Genomic DNA, 19666 nt, shown 5'->3' with positions numbered 1-19666 from the left:
ATATAAATTGAGGGGCTGATGTGCTGCACATCAGCAAGCAGTTCAGGTTAAGAGTGTTAGCGTCATGCACTGTAAAAAATGTTTGTAATTTTAACGGTAAAAGAGTGTAAAAATGCTACAGAAAAAAACATGAATTGATTAACGAGTATTAACTAAAATATACAGTAAAAATAAAATATATTTTAAAAGACACTGCAATAGTTTTTACAATAAAATGTTGTTAAAATGTAAAAAAAACTGGTAAAAATTTAAATTGTTTAACAAGAGAGAACATGTACTTTTTAAGAGTAAATTATTGTTAAAATTACGGTGAAAAACCATAATCAGGCATTCCCACAATTCCCTGCATGACCCATCTTATTTAATTATATTTTATGGGAGTCGTTATGTTTCTTCTTATTTGTAATATCAGTTGCATACATTGGCGTGTTCTGTGTTATTTTTGATGTAGTTTAGTTCATGTTTCCTGCATTATTTGAATTTCACATGTGTTACCCTGATGATGTTTATTGGTCTTTGCTCCTGGAAGAGCCATTATTGATGAACTTCATGTCATCATGTGCTCTTCTATAATTTTATCAGTGATTAACAATACCTTATAAAATAAAAAGCTTCTTTATCTCAGTTTACCCTAAAAGCACAATTTTCCTGGCTTGTATAGCTAATGTGCATGCATGTTCTCGAGATGATTGGCAGGTGATGTCTGTATCTAAAAGTTGACTGATTCTTTAACCTATAAGGCGGGACTTCCTTCCTACATCCGTTGACTATTTGGTGCTAGAGCTTCTTGGTTGGGCATCCAATTTCTCCCATTAATTTTAATTGGAGTGGCCCGTCTCTGCTAAATAATCTCTGCTAGAACATGGTAAGACCTGTGACTTGTGTCAACAATTTCATTTTTAGATTGTGGCAAGGACAATGTAATATTTTTAATGCAAATATTACAGGCCTGTAGACAGGGGAGTTCGGGTAGTTGGAAGATTCATTCATATTGTCCTTTGTAAGAGACCGTCTGAAAACACCACTCACTACGCTAAAACTTAGGAAATGTCCACTCATTCATTCAGTTCACGTGCAAGTTATACATAAAAAAAAAACTGTAAAATACATTTACATTAAGAATCTTCTTATAACTTCCCAGATGACAGACAGACAGACATACTACAGGTGAGATTATTAAAATATGATGAATTATATAAGTAATCTCACCTGTAGTATGTCTGTCTGTCTGTCCTCTGGGAAGTTATTAGAACATTCTGAATGTGAAAATGTATTTTAAATATATATATATTGAAAAAAATATATATATATATATATATATATATATATATATATATATATATATATATATATATATATATATATATATATATCTTTTTTCATGTATAACTTGCACGTGAATGAATGAGTGGACATCTCCTATGTTTTAGTGTAGTGAGTGGAGTTTTAAGATGGTCCCTTACATCTGCGAAACCAAATGTCGAACATCAAACTTTACCACTCTACATCAGTGAGGCGAAAGAGCAGGAGAGATGGAAGAGAAAGCAGGCAGCAGCGTCATTGTTGCAGAATATTGAACATGTGTTCAAAAAGACTGCCGAACAGGGTACGGTTGTTATGCTTGGTAAGCAATTTGACAACATTGTAGTAAATACTTTCAGTGCACAAAAAAGCATGCTCGTTAAGATACCAGCAGACAAGCTAATCCAGCACAAATTAGTGCATAAAAACCAAAATGAAGTATTTGAACCTCATAATTAAATACAAAATGAGGGAGAAAACTGCAAAAAGGTCCACTTTTTGAAAAAAAGAACCTCCCTTCCACTAGGCTGGCTACGGGCCTGTATTAGGTTTTAAGATTTTCTAAATAGTTTCTTTTTGTTCTAAATAATTATTCTGAATTCTGTACAGCATCTCCTTCTTTTAAAAAGACTATTTTATATTGAGTATAACTTGTCAGGTCTGTGCTCAAAAAATGAGCCCCCAGTTAAAAGAGAAGTTCACCTAAAAATGGAAAATGTTCATTTACTCACTAATTACTCAGACTTAAATTGTTCAAAACCCATATGCTGTTACTTTTCTGGGAGAATAAAAATATGTATTTTAAGCAGCTCTATTCCATAGAATTACAGTTTATAGTGAGCAGGAGCTGTCAAGCTTCAAAAAGGATAAATAGGGTACAACGGGGCTAAAGGCACCCCTTAGGTATATTGTGCGTTTTTCTGGTCACAAAATGTATCAAGGTTAAAAAACATTAACTATTTTTATTGAAAAATCATGGAGCAACATCATTTTTGTGAAAAGAAATAATAACGGAAGGTTGTTTTGATTAAAATTCAGTTACCCTCCGGGTCACCCAGAACTTTCCTAATGAATGGACGTTGTGGGCAGCGTTTAAATATTAGAAAATAAATTAAGCTCTACTTACACTCTGTTGCTGGGAATGATCTTGTAGCCATCCCTGAACCATGTCACCTGTGGCCGCGGGAAGCAGCTGACTACTGGGGAATTAAGGATGGCCGCCCTGCCCTGTGTCACTGTCTTTCTTTGGTCGTTGTCAATAAAGTCACCCATATCTGAAAAGAGAGAGTTGGCGGTCTTATATACATGCTTAAAGTAGGGATGTGTAAGATTACATATTTCCTAGATTGACTAATTGGTGGGTTGCCTCAATATCTAATTGGTCTTAAAGTGTGCAATTTATTTAATATTAACATACTTTCTCGTATCCCATCTAATATACGTAGGTAGGTAGATTTCCTCAAATAGTGTGAACACTGTGGCTATGTAGCCGATCAGCACAACATAGCAACCATGGCTTAACCAATGGCTTGATTTTGGGGCACGATGATGGGAAAGCAATGGCAGAAAAGGGGGCAGAAAGTTCAGGAAATTTGTTTGAAAACAATCATTATTTTTTCATTCTGTTTAATGATCTGAAATTGCACAATCCAGACACCTATTCAATAAGGTTGATTTCTGGTTTTCCTTACTCCTGACAAAACGTCTTAAAAATACAACGATTGTGCAAAATGTGAACTCAAAAAACAGTGCTTGACCTGACACAATGGCCAAAAATGCTCAATTGACTATTAAAGGGGTTAGTGTTTGGCTGAATTCGATTAATCTCAGAAAGTTGAAAAATGCAATGGAATTCCCCATAAAGTTGGACTTCCAACTTGGAAAGTCATGCAAAGAACTTCAAATCCAATTTCTACAAGAAGCAGGTGCGGGACATCATGCAACCATGTCGGCACCCAGGTAGATGTACAAATTAATAATAAATTCACTTTTAAAAAAATTCTATCAATGAGTCAAAGTTTGTACATTACAAAAGGTGTGCAAAACATGGTAAATTATACTCTCTTTTGATTATTGTCAAAGTCCTTTTCAAGGCAAGTCAGTCCACTCGGTGGCCATCTTTGGAAATTTGTTGGGCAACTATTTTTCAATGTAAACAAGTGGCATGCAAGTCCATCTCCTATCTACTAGAAAGGGCAAAATATTGAAATCTCTACCCTTCATAGAGGTATTTATAACATATCAGGGTTTGGACAAAAACTGCAAAGGTGTTCAATCAACAACATTTATTCATGGCACACTGCAGCGCAAGATTGCATCACCATGCAGAACGAAGGAATGCCTACAGCATTGGCTTTGAATTTGGAGACATAATTCCAGCGATGCAGTTTTCAAATGGCTTTAAAGTGTTTAAAACAGCTCATTTCTGGGATCGAAATGCAAACAAAGCACATTGAGGATGGTAGAGAGAAAAAGAGATAGCAGGAACAAAAGAACAGTAGGGATCTAGTGAGGACATTGCTTGGAATTTATGTTTTCTTAATGCGAGCAGTGTTGTGGCATGGTTATGTAACATAAACATATGGATCAAACTCATCTCCACTCCAAAACCTCTATAAAAACTCACATGCCACTTGAATCTCTGACCGTCTCTGAAGCAGAGCACCCATCCTGTTTCTCACCACACACTGGTAAACACCCATATTGGAGCGCTGCAGAGAGGAGATGGTGTACCTATAAGAGACAGAGAAAGAGAGATAGGTAAAAATAAATAAGAATAGATTTCATTATGCTGTTTACATCATTCAAAACTTCTAAATCATGTAATTGAATCAATTTTACAACAAAAGCATACACAAAGGTTCCCTACTGCTATCAACTTCACACAGTTTTATTTTAGATTTTTAGACTAAAACTTGACTCACAGTCTTAAAAACGCTCAATAGAAACAGAGAAATGGAGAACAAATAAATATTATACTATTCCACATCATTCTAAATTCATTCTACATTGTTTGAATTCCCATTATTTATTTTTCATTTTCCACACAGCCAGATTCTAATGCTGTACGCCAACAAATTCACATAGTCTGGAGGTTTTAGACACAAATGTGTTCCCATTTAGAAGAGTTGAAATGGTGTAGGGTATCCAGGTCAGGTTTGGGGAATGTATGACTAATACTAATGATCGTAATCAATGATTAATCATACGGGTTGACCCAGATACAAAACATACAAAAACGCCCCAAAAAGGGCTTATATAGTCCAAGAGTCTGCCTTCAAATATATATAGATAATTAAACACAACAAATTATGATTAATTAGGAATATACATCATATGCAGGCAGGCTATATTAATTTTAATAACACCTCAATGGAATTGACCCGTAGGCTACCGCAACCAGTCAGTTCGTCCGCTGAACCACTTTATTTGGTACTTTTGATCAATTCTCCAGAGGGGTTATTCCTAGTTATAAGCTCACTCATCAAAAGCACGTTAACTTACTTTGATAATATCAGCTCATAGCTTAAAATCGCACATTAAAGAGGCTTTGTTTTATGACCAACAAACACAGGCAATTACACGTATAATTGATTTTAATACAAGGCACTATGATATATCACTACACTTGACAAACATACATGTAACATAGAATAAACATAAAATAAACAAAATAAATGCAGTAAGGGAAAGTAAAGAATTATTAGAGGTATGGCAAACTTATTACAACAATTAACCCTTTGAAGCCAGCAAGGAAATTACACACTGTGATGCATTTGAATTTCAATGGAAATACTTGCACAAATAGGCCTTTGCATGTGGCTAAGACTGCGTGTATGCCGTGTCCTTGGGGCGTCCGTGAGATGGAGGATTTCGGTTTGGTGTTCCCAGCGCGTGGAGTTGAAACTCACTTGAAGAGGAATTGAAGGGTTGTTCCGAGAAGTTCGAAGCGTCTTAGGAATACTTGTTGAATAGTTGGCGAGTGTTCCGGAGGGTTGCCGAAGATCGGGAGAAGAAATGAGAGATGTAAGATGGCTTGAAGAGGTCCGGGAGAAGAGGGTTGAAGTAAGCGAGGATGAAGAGCGCAGCAAAAGAGAGTTGAAAAGGAAGAGATCGAAAGGCCAGTGTTGATGCAAGTTATACCCTTCGAAAACGGGTCCCACCTCTCATTGGCTCGACCAATAAGAAGAGTGGAAGTTCCAGGCGGGAATTTGGTTTATTGCCCTTTGTTCTAAGAGTGTTCCTCTTAGAACTAGGAAATATTCTTGTAATACTAATATGATGTTTTTTATCGATATATCACGTACACAGTCATTTCAATCTTCAAAATACCAAGTTATGGAGACCAAATATGACACACATATGATTTCGGTTAACCATAGTATGCAAAGTCTGAAACATTAATCCATTAGAGTTTGCAAGAAAACATAGATCAAACAACATTTAGGAAAATCCTGAGATGGAACATTAGATACATGTTAATACATTTATCACAGGGATATATATATATATAGGATATATGGGATTAAAAAGGGTTCATTTCTCCTTCTCAGTAAGGATTGAGTGAGCGTCAGCCCTCTCTAACATTCCTTTGGAGGTCGTAAAATTCTCCTTTCTTTGGGCAGGAGAATGATTCCTTTGTCCCGTCAAGGCTCATTTGCATGTTTATGACCGGTTTTATGACGGTAAGAGATTTTGGGCTGAATGACTCAAAAGATGGTAAACATAGCCAAAATACCATTCTAAGGTGATCTTATATTTATTTTCGGCTAGGACAAATCGTAAGGTTTAATTTGATACCAAGAAAGATGTACTTGGTACACTTAGACGTGGATATACACTGTTAGGCTATTAAATATAAGATCACCTTATTAACTATAACAGGTTTTACTACACTACTAAACTAATTTCAACTAGTTTTGATCTATCATCAGACAAATAAACACACAGGGATTAAAACATATTTCATTAGACATACATTTCTAAGTTTAAAACTGAAAAACACACACACACACATTTTTACGTTCAAGATCTCACATGGTAAAGCATGCGGTGTGAGGCGAGTCATATGGGAAAGGGGGGGCTTAGCAGTCACGAGGATTTCCTGTCAATAGTTCCTTGTCTCTATGTCAATAGCGCATTGTGCTGTGGAGACTAGTCGGTGCTATTGCAGTAATTAGGGGAGTTTTAACAGTGGGTTCTTTATTGTTCGGGACCGGCTGAGTTAATGATTATCCTTCACTGATTCCTCCAGACGCTACAATGGTTTACCCTCGCAGCCACAACTAGCCATTTTTCGCCAGCCTGCACATTAGAATGAACCTACCACATCAAAATGGCACAGAGGAACCAGCTCTGCTCTGTAATGAAGAATATCAGATTTCAGCCAAAAGGCCACTTTGACAAAAAGCAAAGGTGGCGAATGCAGGGGTATTCAAATCTGTTGGCATTTCCAAATGTGCTGAACACATGACTAATGCACTGTTGCGCACTATTTAGCCAAATCTGTTTACGTCCCTGAAAATGCCGCCCAGTGGGATTGTGAATCTCAGAAGTGGCTTTCTCTTTCAGAGGAACTCAATAGCAATACCACAGGAGCTCGATGCATGCTGCTTAGGTGATGAAAGCTAATGGGAAAAGCAATACCAATTAGAGCACACCAATTCTATAACTGGACAACATACATTTTTTCCATGAAAACCTTTAACACAGGGAGGAGCAAAGATAAGAAGCAGATACTTTACCATGTATATGACTCAGAAATGGAGAATAAATCAAAACATCTAATGCAAAAATTGACTCTAACTGAGAATCAGGTGTCAGCAGGGCACTTGAGGTAAAATGAATGAGTGCATTATTCGCCTGTAAAGAGATAGGCAGGCAGAGCGGCAGACACTTCTATTAAGACAGCAGGAACCCGCAGGGCCAATTCTTCAGCAGCTTTAACAATCCTCATGTCTGAGAAAAGGCTGAGTGCTACAGAGGCTGTATGCTGATTAAAAAAGGTCAGTTTAAGAGGCTATCATTATTGAGAAATTAAACATTCTGCATGGAGAGAGCTCAACTAGAAAATTGTACCGTTGATTAAATGAACTGCAAAATAAACTAGAGGAGTTTCTCTAAGAAAACTTAATTGAAAATTATTTGAAACCATGGGACTTTAAAGTCATTTCATTTCTTGATTATAGTATGACAACTGCCTGTTGGAAACATTTGAAACATTTAACACTGCAAACAAAAACTAGATTTGCATTTTCTGAAAGAATTACCAGTAATTGCATGCCAACAAACAATAGTTCTAAAGTTTTTGGGGTAGTTGTGGAACGTAGTTACCTTGCAATTACTGTAGTTTTTTCCATAATATTTTAATAATTCTCTCTAATTTTTAAGTGTTTTCATAACTATTACTATTGCTTATCAAAAATCCACAACACCCTCCTGTAGCAACCACCTAGTAATGCCCTAGCAACTACCCAGAACATCCTTGTAACTGCTTAGCAACACACCCTGGCAATCACCCACAACACCCTGATATGGTTGTGGCGAGTTGTGCACAGGCAAGAAAAAAAAAGTGTGTTGAAGATTATTATGAGAAAGACTCCTGAAATGGATCTTTAATAAACTACATTAAGGATAAAATATTGTTTGGGTAACTGCCACCAGTGTCATAAATGTTCTTTTCTTTTAAATAAGACATATTCTCCCCCAGAGTTTTTTTTTAGGGCATGTTTCCTAGCAGTGAAATAAAGCAAATGCATCATCATTTTGTCAAATATTTCAATTTTATTAATTTTGTAAAAATTAATGATTAATTTAAATAAATATATTATTGATAATTTGATTATTTAATGATTTTGTGGATTGGTCTAGAATAGAATAAGGAAACTTTTGGGGCATTTTTCACCCCAAATTTTGGGTGTATTTTTTTTTTTTTTAACTTTCAGTAGCATTTTTTGTCCTAAGCTCCTGTTAATGTCTGACCCTAGTTCTTACTAAGAGCCAGTAAGTAAAGGCACTGTTTGTACATAGGAAAATTGAAATGCTGGAGGGTGTTGGATCGTGTCTCTAATATTAACTGTGAGCCTGTGCTTTATCCATCCTTTGTAACCTTGAGACAGTTCTGAGTTTTTCATCTCCAGAAAGCTTTAAGATGAAAGCTGGCTCTCACTTGTACTCAGGGGAGAAGGCTGTGATATCCATGTTGTTGAGCATCCATTTGAACTCCAGAGGCCAGCTCCCCTCCGCCAGGCAGGTCATGACCAGACGGTTCCCTTCTAGGTGGATCTCCGGAGGTCCCGGCTCAGTTTTGAAGTACGGGGCCACATCACCTGCAGACAGACATGAAAGGGTACAGTTATAAATTATGGCAGTTCCCTGTAATGCTATCCTGACCTAAGGCAGACACCTCAAAAATTAAGTCAATATTCAAGATCATCTCTTCACCGGTTCTTCAAATTACATCGACCAAGAGTGCTCTGTGGGAGATGGGGGCCTGTGGTCTACCCGTTTTGGATGAGCAGGGTTCCCACACTTTTCAACCAATGAATTTCCATTACTTTTTCCATGACCTTTCCAGTCATTTGTAATTACTGGGAAAGGACTTTTACACAGGGATGCAAAAAAAATTGCGACAGCATAATTTCATATAATCAAGTATTGAAGGCCAGTGCTTTATGCTTAAATAAATAGGAAACTATATTTAATATATTCAGACCAATAAGAGACAGACAGAGGTTAAGTAGTACATTAATGTTTTTATCTTTTCTTTTAAGAACTACAAAAAAACATAAGCAAAAATGTCAAACACTTGCTGGTTTTAGATGCTGAAATGTAAAGATTATTTTGCTCATACACAAAGGTAAATTAAAAATATTTGAGTTTTACACTGATGCACAGACTAAACAAGAAGAAAAAAAAAAGACTTTTGAAAACTTCCAAAGGTCTTTACTTGAGGAAACTGAATGCAGCACTTTTTAAGACCTACAGAAAATCTGTGATGGAAACATGTTAACACCAACAATCAGGCCAGTATGGGAACCAAAACGACAATGGAAAGAAATTTAAGGTGTAAGGAGAGATTCATCCCATATACTGAATAGTGTGCTTTTGTAATGTCAGCTACAATACCAGCATGTTTTTGAAAATGTAATTCAGTGGGAATGTTTGCCTTAACTGATTTCACCTCAAGTCAAGTGGTTTTTATTGTCGTTTCAACCATATACAGTTAGTACAGTACACAGCGAAACGAGACACCGTTCCTCCAGGACCATGGTGCTACATAAAAACAACATAAGACAAACACAGAACCACATGAGACAACACAACTAAACAAATTCCTATATAAAATACCTATATATACCTATATACCTATATAAAGTGCACGTGCAAACATGTGCAAAAAGTACGGGACAGTACAATACATTTCTAACAATGAACAGGACAATAGGCACAGTGAGAGACAGTGCAGTGCCGACCAGCACACAGAAGTGCAAAAAGATGACAGTTTCTACAAACGTAAACATAACATACTATGAGATAATGTTCTATGCACATAGCAGTTATTGAGGTAGCAGACAGTTATAAAGTGACAGTAATTAATGTGCAACTCAGGACACGTGTGTGTGTGTGTGTGTGTGTGTGTGTGTGTGTGTGTGTCAGTCCAGTCTCTGAGTATTGAGGAGTCTGATGGCTTGGGGGATGAAGCTGTTACACAGTCTGGCCGTGAGGGCCCGAATGCTTCGGTACCTCTTGCCAGATGGTAAGAGGGTAAAGAGTTTGTATGAGTGGTGTGAGGGGTGTGTGGGGTCGTCCACAATGCTGGTTGCTTTGCGGATACAGTGTTTTTTGTAAATGTCTGTAAAAGAGTGAACAGCAGTAGACTGAGCACACAGCCCTGGGGGGCCCCAGTGCTCAGTGTGGTGGTGGTGGAGATGCTGTTCCCGATCCGGAATGACTGAGGTCACCCAGTCAGGAAGTCCAGGATCCAGTTGCAGAGGGAGGTGTCCAGGCCCAGCAGGTTCAGCTTTCCAATCAGGTGCTGAGGAATTATTGTGTTGAATGCTGAGCTGAAATCTATGAACAGCATTCGAACATATGAGTCCTTTTTGTCTAGGTGGGTGAGGGCCAGATGGAGGGTTGTGGTGATGGCGTCGTCAGTTGAACGGTTTGGATGATACGCAAACTGCAGAGGGTCTAGTGAGGGGGGCAGCTGGGTCTTAATGTGCCTCTTGACAAGCCTCTTGAAGCACTTCATGATGATTGGTGTGAGTGCGACTCAGAGAGGAAGAACACGGCGCATGTGGCAGGGCATCCAGGCCATCACCAACTACAGGACAACATAATTTGCCTGTGACAAAGATGCCTCCCTTCCAGATGTGCTGAACGAATTCTACGCTCGATTTGAGGCACAGAACAACATGGTGGTGAGGAAGACCACCCCTCCTCCCAACGACCAGGTGCTCTGTATTACCACGGCTGATGTGAGGAAAACTCTACGTAGAGTCAACCCAAAGAAAGGCTGCTGGACCAGACAACATTCCTGGCAGGGTGTTCAGAGGATGTGCAGACCAGCTGGCAGATGTTCTTACCAACATCTTCAACATCTCTCTGAGCAGTGCAGTCGTTCCAATGTGCTTCAAGGCCACCACCATTGTCCCCATGCCAAAGAAGTCTTCAGTGTCCTGCCTCAACGACTACAGTCCCATCGAACTCACACTCATCATTATGAAGTGCTTCGAGAGTCTCCCCCTCACAAGACCCACTGCAGTTTGCGTATCATCCCAACCTTTCAACAGACGACGCAATCGCCACCACCCTCCATCTGGCCCTCACCCACCTAGATAAAAAGGATTCATATGTTCAAATGCTGTTCATAGACTTCAGCTCAGCATTCAACATGATCATTCCTCAGCACCTGATTGGAAAGCTGAACCTGCTGGGCCTGGACACCTCTCTCTGCAACTGGATCCTGGACTTACTGAATGGGAGACCTCAGTCAGTCTGGATCGGGAACAGCATCTCCACCACCACCACTACCACCACGCTGAGCACTGGGCCCCCCCCCCCCCCCAGAGCTGTGTGCTCAGTCCACTGTTCACTCTGCTGACTCACGACTCTGCAGCAATGTACAGCTCAAACCACATCATTAAGTTTGCCGATGACACGACCATGGTGGGTATCATCAGCAAGAACGATGAGTCAGCATACAGAGAGGAGGTACAGTGGCTAATGGACTGGTTTAGAGCTAACAACCTGTCTCTGAATGTGGACAAAACAAAAGAGATTGTTGTTGACTTTAGGAGAGCACAGAGTAACCGCTCTCCACTGAACATCGACGGCTCCTCTGTGGTTCACCTGGCGAGAACCTCACCTGGTCCCTCAAGACCAGCTCTATTACCAAGAAAGCCCAGCAGCGTCTCTACTTTCTTTGAAGGCTCAGGAAAGCACCTCTCCCACCCCCCCATCCTCACTACATTCTAAAGAGGGACTATTGAGAGCATCCTGAGCAGCTGCATCACTGCCTGGTTTGGGACTTGCACCGTTTCAGACCGCAAAGCCCTGCAGAGGATAGTGAGGACAGCTGAGAAGATCATCGGGGTCTCTCTTCCCATCAAAGACATTTACGAAAAACACTGTATCCGCAAAACAACCAGCATTGTGGACGACCCCACACACCACTCACACAAACTCTTTACCCTCCTGCCGTCTGGCAAGAGGTACCGAAGCATTCGGGCCCTCACAGCCAGACTGTGAAACAGCTTCTTCCCCCAAGCCATCAGACTCCACAACACTCAGAGACTGGACTGACACACACACACGTGTCCTGAGTTTCACTTTAATTACTGTCACTTCATAACTGTCTGCTACCTCAATAACTGCTATGTGCATAGAACACTATCTCATAGTATGTTATGTTTACGTTTATAGAAACTGTCATCTTTTTGCACTTCTGTGTACTGGTCTCTGTGTCTCTCACTGTCTCTCACTGTGCATATTGTCCTGTTCATTTTTAGTAATTTATTGTACTGTCAATAATTTTGCACACGTTTGCACGTACACTTTATATAGGTATGTTATTTAGTATGTGTAGTCTCATGTGGTTCTGTGTTTGTGCCTGTTTTATGTAGCACCATGGTCCTGGAGGAACGTTGTCTCGTTTCACTGTGTACTGACATTTAAAAAAAACACTGTATCCGCAAAACAACCAGCATTGTGGACGACCCCACACACCACTCACACAAACTCTTTACCCTCCTGCCGTCTGGCAAGAGGTACCATATATTGTATATTGTTGAAAGACAATAAAAACCACTTGACTTGACTTGTACATTTCAAATCCATATAACTTCCCTGTCATTTGACCTAGTGATGTCAGACCACCTGTAATGCATTCACACACATTCACACACATATGACACACATCTTACATGACTTGGATTTTGGTAATATGATTTAGTGTATTTTTTAAGAATGTATTAAATTTTTCAGTAACAACATGTTTTTACTTTGAATAACTCATTACTTACTTACCTATGTACTTATACATTAATATAAAGTCTAAACAGTTGAATTTGTACAGCTATGATTGCAGAGCACTCAAATGCCATAGGAAAGAGGGAAAGAAAATCATCTTGGTTACTTGGTTAGAAATGTCTTTCTCAACAACCTAGTTCTCTGTACAATTATGGCAATTCTAAAATTGCCAATGGTGTTTCAGCCATGTCCCTTTAGGCATGCAATTGGCCAATAAAAGTAGGTGCGAAACCACAATTTCCTCAGAATTTTTCGACTGAGGGACAAGGAGTGCAGCCTGGGCTCATCTGCTGAGTGTTGGTACAATTAGCTCTCTTAGACAGTGTGGACCTATGAAGAGAGAGAGGCCACACCTAGGTTATAAAACCTGGCAAATGGACTTTGCAAAGAACAACCTGCTGTTAAACATATGTCCTGCAAGGACACACTGTTTACCCATGCCCATAAAGAGGCCATGCTTCTAGTCACCAATGGGGCATCGCACACACTGTGACTCATAGGCGAGGGCGATCACATTGACAATCCAATGAGAGAGTCTTTGTTTGGAGACAGACATGCCTTTTGTGCATCCTCCAAAGCAAACAAAGAGCTGGTCTGACAGTCTGAACTGACGGGTAAGATCCACATAAATATGCATTGCCCGCACCGGGCATAACAACTGCAGCATCTGCTCCTCATCCAAATTAAATTTAAAGGTGAAAGAAAGCTTGTAGGTGGAAAACCTGGGCCCTGAAGGGCATGAATACAATTTTAGGCATGCATCCTTTTCTGAGTTTGAATGTGGCCTTCAAAAGGCCCAGCCCGAACTCCAGACATGAGCTTCCTACCAACAGTGCTTACTTATCACCCACATGTTTAACTTAGGCTAGAACCAGCAGGAGTGTGGTCCTTAGAGAGAACACACGTAGCTCAGATTCTAAAGGCTCGAACGGGGGTCTTGTGCGCTAGATTCAGGTCCCAGGTTGGAACTGTAGCAGAGTGACTAGGGTTTAGGTGCCTTGCTCTCTTGAGGGACTTTATAATTAGATCATGTTTGCCTATAGGAGTCAGTCTCCGGGCGTGGTATGCAGAGATAGTCTCTACATAGACCTTAAGCTTCGACAGGGTGAGACCTGAATCCATCCACTTTTGGAGGAACATAAGGATCTTAGTTAATGAGCAATTCACTGGGTCTTTGCCATGTGAAGATCACCAATTTTCAAACACTGATCAAGCTAATCCTGGCACGTTTGATGGGCTCCATTAAGAGCGTGCAGGTTCTAGAGCTGGGGAGGTCAGATTGTATCCTGTGCTTGAGAGAGGAGATCCTTCCTCAGCAGTATTTTCCAAGGGAGGCCGACCAGTAGCTCTACCATCTCCGGAAACCATGACTGATTGGGCAATTTCTGTGCAACCAGTAGAACCACTTCCCTGTCCTCTCGAATTTTGCAGATGACAGAATGGAGGAGGCGTACCGAAGAAAATTCATACTTTGTGAGCCGTGGTATCCACCCCTGGCAGGGCTTGGGAAATGGAGTAACATAGGGCACAGTGGGATGTCTCCCATGAGGCAAATCCTCAAGACTGTCTGAGAATAAATCATCCATTACCCAGGCATAGCTCCCTGGTGGGACATCAGATCCACACTGCAGTTCAGGCAGCCTGGGATGTTTGTGGCATGTAAGGAAAGGAAGAGGTGCTCACTCCAATGGAGGAGGCGACATGTCAGGCTCAACATTGGCAGCAATCGGATTCTGCCCTGAAGATTTACGTAAGCTACTACTGTTGTTATCCAATTGAACAACATGAAAGAAGCAGACTCTCTGACCCGAGTGAGCGCATAGTAGGGCGTGCGTCACGTCTTTGTGAGCTCCGCATGGACCTCTGGAATGACGCTACTGGCTGGACTGTAGGAACTATTCATCCAGGCGAGATCTTGACTGGAGGGAACCACTGTGAGCTGAGTTACTCGACCGCCCATGAGAGGATGCAAAGCAGCTCAGTTTCAGTGGTGTGTGTATAATCTTCACCCTCACCAGACGTCCTCCATCATCGGGCCTGACCACTCACCCATAGATGCTGCAATGGACATAGCATCATCCCCTTCATCAGATCTGACAAATTTAATAATACTATGTGCTCTGATGGAGGGCCGGAGATCCTCATGGGTGTACTGCAGGGGCGAGGATGCTGCATTGGGAGACCGAGGGGTTTACAGGGTTTATGCTGGAGCAAGATCCTCCTCGAAGCCTTTCAGCTCAACCTTGCGACGCAATGTTGAGCGACTGTAATCGAAAGGGAACAATTGATCCTCGTGTGAATGAGACCATTTTAAACGTAGTGAAACTTATTTACATTGGATTTTAAATTAATTAAAACCTGTATTTTTATCAGTTCCTCACTCAAATTTATATGCTGTATGTATTATTTAGCTTTAGTGACTTTTGTACAAGTTATAATGACAACTGAGTATTACTCTTTTGCTTCCTGTTTGGAGCATGACATCCACCAGCATCTGCTTTTATTGTATGGAAAACATCCGCTTGGATATTCAGCTAAATATCTTGCATGTAAGTAACTTCTGTGTAACATGGAACAAGAACAATATTAAGGGTTTCACATGAGCATACAATGGTATTAATGACAGAAGTATTAGTTGTGGGTAAACTGTCCTTTGAGTTAGTAATCCAGATGTCATTCCAGGTCATTTGGTGTAAGTCCTGTAGAGCAGGGTCTTGGCAACACCAAGAGCATGGGTTGAAATCCCACGTCAGGCATCATTCAAACAAGTTATGGTAACTTATTCAAATTGTTGATTGCTGCAAATTAAATAACAGCAAAGCAGGCTGAGATGTGGCCTAGTGGGTAGTACAAGTGCTTTGCCATGATTCATTAAGGTAGGCATGCTGGTAACATATGTTGAAGTCTGGCCTATTTTTTTTAAATATGTCAGAAATTTTAATTAATAAAAAATACAAATTTTAAACCAAAATCCAAATCATGTAAGATGTGATATAGGTGTTTGTGAAAATATTACAGGTGGTGTGACATCATTAGGTAACATGATGGGGAAGTTATATGGATTTGATTCAAAAATTCAAAAACAAATACACAAAATCATATTTCCAAAATCAAAGTCATTTAAGACGTGTGACAGAGGTGTGTGAATGCATTACAGGAGGTCTGACATCACTAGGTCACATGACCAAGAAGTTATATAGATTTTAAAATTTCACAAATTCAGAAAAATACACAAAATAATTTTCCAAAATCCAAGTCATGTAAGATGTGTTATATGTGTTTGTAAATATATCACAGGCGGTGTGATAGAGACGCCTATTCATGCTCATTCCTCAGTGTGCGCAAACAAACGGACGCAATCATTCAAAGGATATCACAACACATTTCTACAAAGGTGGGCACATCTTTCACAGAACCTCACAGAGCAAGAGAACCAAATACAACCAGCGTGAAACCTTTAAATCCCCCATCTACAGATTTTGCCACGCTTCACACAAGAAAGACTCTGAGATTTGATTTTAAAAAAGGACAACTTAGAGGCATGACACCAGGGTGCATTGAATCTTACTTCTATCACTGCCGTTGCCGTGTTTTCTCTAAAGCTCAGACAAGTCAATTGTGCCATGCAATGGCTCTATTATACAGCATATAAACTACCTGGAACATGTAAGTGAGAGAAAAACAATTGAGACGAAATGAGCTGAGAGATAAGGCCAGGGATTTTTAACCTTGCCCTTCTTTTAAAGTTACTCTTTAAGGGAGTTCACAGGCAAAACAGTCTCAGTCACCATTTACTTTCATTGTATGGAAAAAAAAAGATGCAATGAAAGTGAATGGTGACTAAGGCTGACATTCCGCCTAGAATCTCCTTTAGTGTTCAACAGAGAAAAAAAGAAAGTCAAAGAGATTTGGTACAACATGAGGGTGAGTATATGACATAAACATTTTGGGGTGAACTATCTTTATGTGGTTCATGAGACCTACACATGCTTGGAGTGGTCAATATGTATAAGACAAAACAAAGTGCTGTAAATTCACTTTTAAATTCAATTTATTAGCAGCCTTTGGTGGTTTAATAATGACCATATCCTGATTTCGATTGTATGTGATTGCCCTATACTGGACTGATATTAAGTAATTTGTAATGAATCTGTAAACAACGAATTCCAGATTTCAATTGATTCTTTTTGGACTTATTTATCCACATCCTGACCCATTTACCACATGTACAGGCTTCTGAATTGCAGTGTTTCTGTTAAATGGACGAGATGTCACAGGGTCACAGGCCTGCTGTATAGCACATGGTGGGGAATGAAGACAGATGCAGCAGAGCTGCTGCAAAGCATATCAATGAGGCCTTATAAAAAGAGATGAAAGGAGTCAAAGAGGGACAGAGTCCAAGGGCCAGTGAAAATCCAGGTGATGGCTGAAGCAGACACAGTGTCCTTGAGGTCACAGCAATGGAGAAATATCTGAGGGTGAGGGAAGATGGTCATGGTTTTATGGGTTTTTTATGGGTTTGGCATAGTCGTCTCTAGAATGAAGGACACAGAACAAGCATTGCACATGAAACCAGATGTCCTTGTTTTTTAAAATATATGTCAGTGTAGAGGAGCACTTGCTGCAAGCCATGTTCGATCTTGGAGCTTCATCTCAAGTCTCTAAATCACAGGTAACTGATTAGTGTGACTTCCATCCAGATCCGGACCCTAGATATGTAAATAATTTATCGTAAATGGATTAATCATAAATAACACAAATATGAACATATCTTATTTTCTTCACCGTGAGAAACTGAGCTTTTGATGTGGCATACCAGTTGATAGCAAGACAACCACGTAACTGTTTAAAACACACTGACTTGCGGTTCAAATGTTGCCTAATAGACTTGCCACTTATTTCTGACTGATTACTTGAAACAATTTTTAACTCAAATTAGTTAGAATTTTGTTGTGGTATTGAAATTGGTATTGAGAACTGTCAAATTGTTTTTATATGTGGGGAAAATGGACATTACACAGTACACCCAAATTATTTGCTTGTGAATCGTGATCAAATCAGGAAAACTGTATCGATATGCAGCCCTAGCCTTCCAACTCACATACCATACAGGTATAAAATATAAATGTTTAAAAGACAGCATTACTTTGCTCAATATTACAGAAGGTCTACATAAAGAAGGCAAATAAAAAGCTGGATTTTTGGCAAAGAAGTTGGTATAGAAGAACAGTAATTGCCATCATTTCCTCATAAAACATGACATTTCAATTCAATATTACATCTATAAAACTTTTCTTTGATGCGTGAGGGATTGCACCTTTAAGATCAATAATTTAGGGAAATTAGGGAAAATGCACTGATAATCGTGGATAAACAGTCTAAGTTTAATTTCCAACTGTGCTACAACTGAAATGTTCAGTCATTCTGACATTAAGCCTCCTCTTCCTTCGATTCCTTCTTTTTGGCTTGTCTCTTTCTCTCTCAGTTCTGCACCTAAAAGGGTAGCCATGCATGATGACAGCAGGTTGACATCTGCTCACCTTTAAGGCGTTTAAATCTACTAAATCTAAATAGTGTCCTAAGGGCTAGGCTTCCCCCTTTGGCAATCTCACTGAGTATTAAAAAACATTGAAACCTGCGGATGGCTCACTGTTTGCCATGTTGACAAGAAGAACACTGATTCTCATAGTCGACAGCACACACCCATAAGAGCATTGCTCTTTCACTGCTCAAGAACTTAATGGAGCTTTCAGTTACAATTTTTGTAAGCATTAAAATATCTCAGATGTTTCCCCTGAATAATGTCAAATATGAGTACATTGTTGGCAGACAGTAAAAGTATAGAGCTATAAAATTAATGTGCCTAGCATATGCTGGCGTCCAAATGTTTGGAATAATGTACAGATTTTGCTGTTTCAAGGAAATTAGTACTTTAATTCACCAAAGTGTCATTCCACTGATCACAAAGTCTAGTCAGGACATTACTGATGTAAAAAAACAGCACCATCACTATTTGAAAAATATCTGATAAAATCTAGACAGACCCCATTTCCAGCAGCCATCACTCCAAAACCTTATCCTTGAGTAATCATGCTAAATTGATAATCTGGTAATAGAAAATCACTTGTCATTATATCAAACACATTTGAAAGCTATTTGTTTTGTTAAATTAAACTTAACATTGTCTTTGTGTTTGTGTTTGAGTTGCCATATTATGCAATAGACTGGCATGTCTTAAGGTCAGTATTAGGGCAAAAATGGCAAAACATAAACATCTTTCTCTAGAAACTCATCAGTCAGTCATTGTTTTGAGGAATGAAGGCTATACAATGCTTGAAATGTAAAGAAAAATGAAGATTTCATAAAAAGGTGTCCACTACAGTCTTCAAAGACAAAGGACAACTGGCTCTAACAAGGTCAGAAAAAGTTGTGGAAGGCCAGATGTTCAACTAAACAAGAAGCATAAGTACATCAGAGTCTCTAGTTTGAGAAATAGACTCAGGGGTGAGAAAAAGACTCAGGGGTGCAGGCCTTATGGGAAGAATTGCAAAGAAATATTCCAAACCTTTGGCCACCAGTGTAGCTCGTATAATTTAGTCTCGGAACAATTTGATGAGAAATGTTTGTTAATATTGAGTTCATCTCTGAGTTTTGCTTGCGGACTTTGGTATCTTGGGAAATCTGAGCACAGTGTGAGATATTGTTGATATCTCCTCTGAAATACTAGAGGAGATGCATGGGAGATTACTGAGATATTTTTTTCAGTAGAAAAATCACAGAAGCATGAATTCAACCCAATTTTTTCTCCATTTAATTTCATTGCTGTCTTGGA

The 19666-nt window shown here is 39.4% G+C and overlaps 1 protein-coding gene across 4 annotated transcripts in view; it reads right to left on the bottom strand.

Annotated features, from left to right (window-relative positions):
• Positions 1-19666, bottom strand: part of LOC127647329 (protein sidekick-1-like) — a 474624-nt gene that overhangs the window by 253296 nt on the left and 201662 nt on the right. For all 4 annotated transcript variants that reach the window (XM_052131502.1, XM_052131501.1, XM_052131503.1 and 1 more), the window contains exons 2-4: positions 8471-8630; positions 3929-4035; positions 2429-2576 (exon numbers count right to left, since the gene is read on the bottom strand). In XM_052131502.1, the coding sequence (XP_051987462.1) occupies positions 2429-2576; positions 3929-4035; positions 8471-8630 (415 nt within the window). The remainder of the gene's footprint in view (positions 1-2428; positions 2577-3928; positions 4036-8470; positions 8631-19666) is intronic.

Source organism: Xyrauchen texanus, chromosome 8, assembly GCF_025860055.1.
Source record: "Xyrauchen texanus isolate HMW12.3.18 chromosome 8, RBS_HiC_50CHRs, whole genome shotgun sequence".
Classification (NCBI taxonomy): Eukaryota; Metazoa; Chordata; class Actinopteri; order Cypriniformes; family Catostomidae; genus Xyrauchen; species Xyrauchen texanus.
Note: the sequence above shows the minus strand (reverse complement) of the source record. Positions and strands in the feature narration are given on the sequence as shown.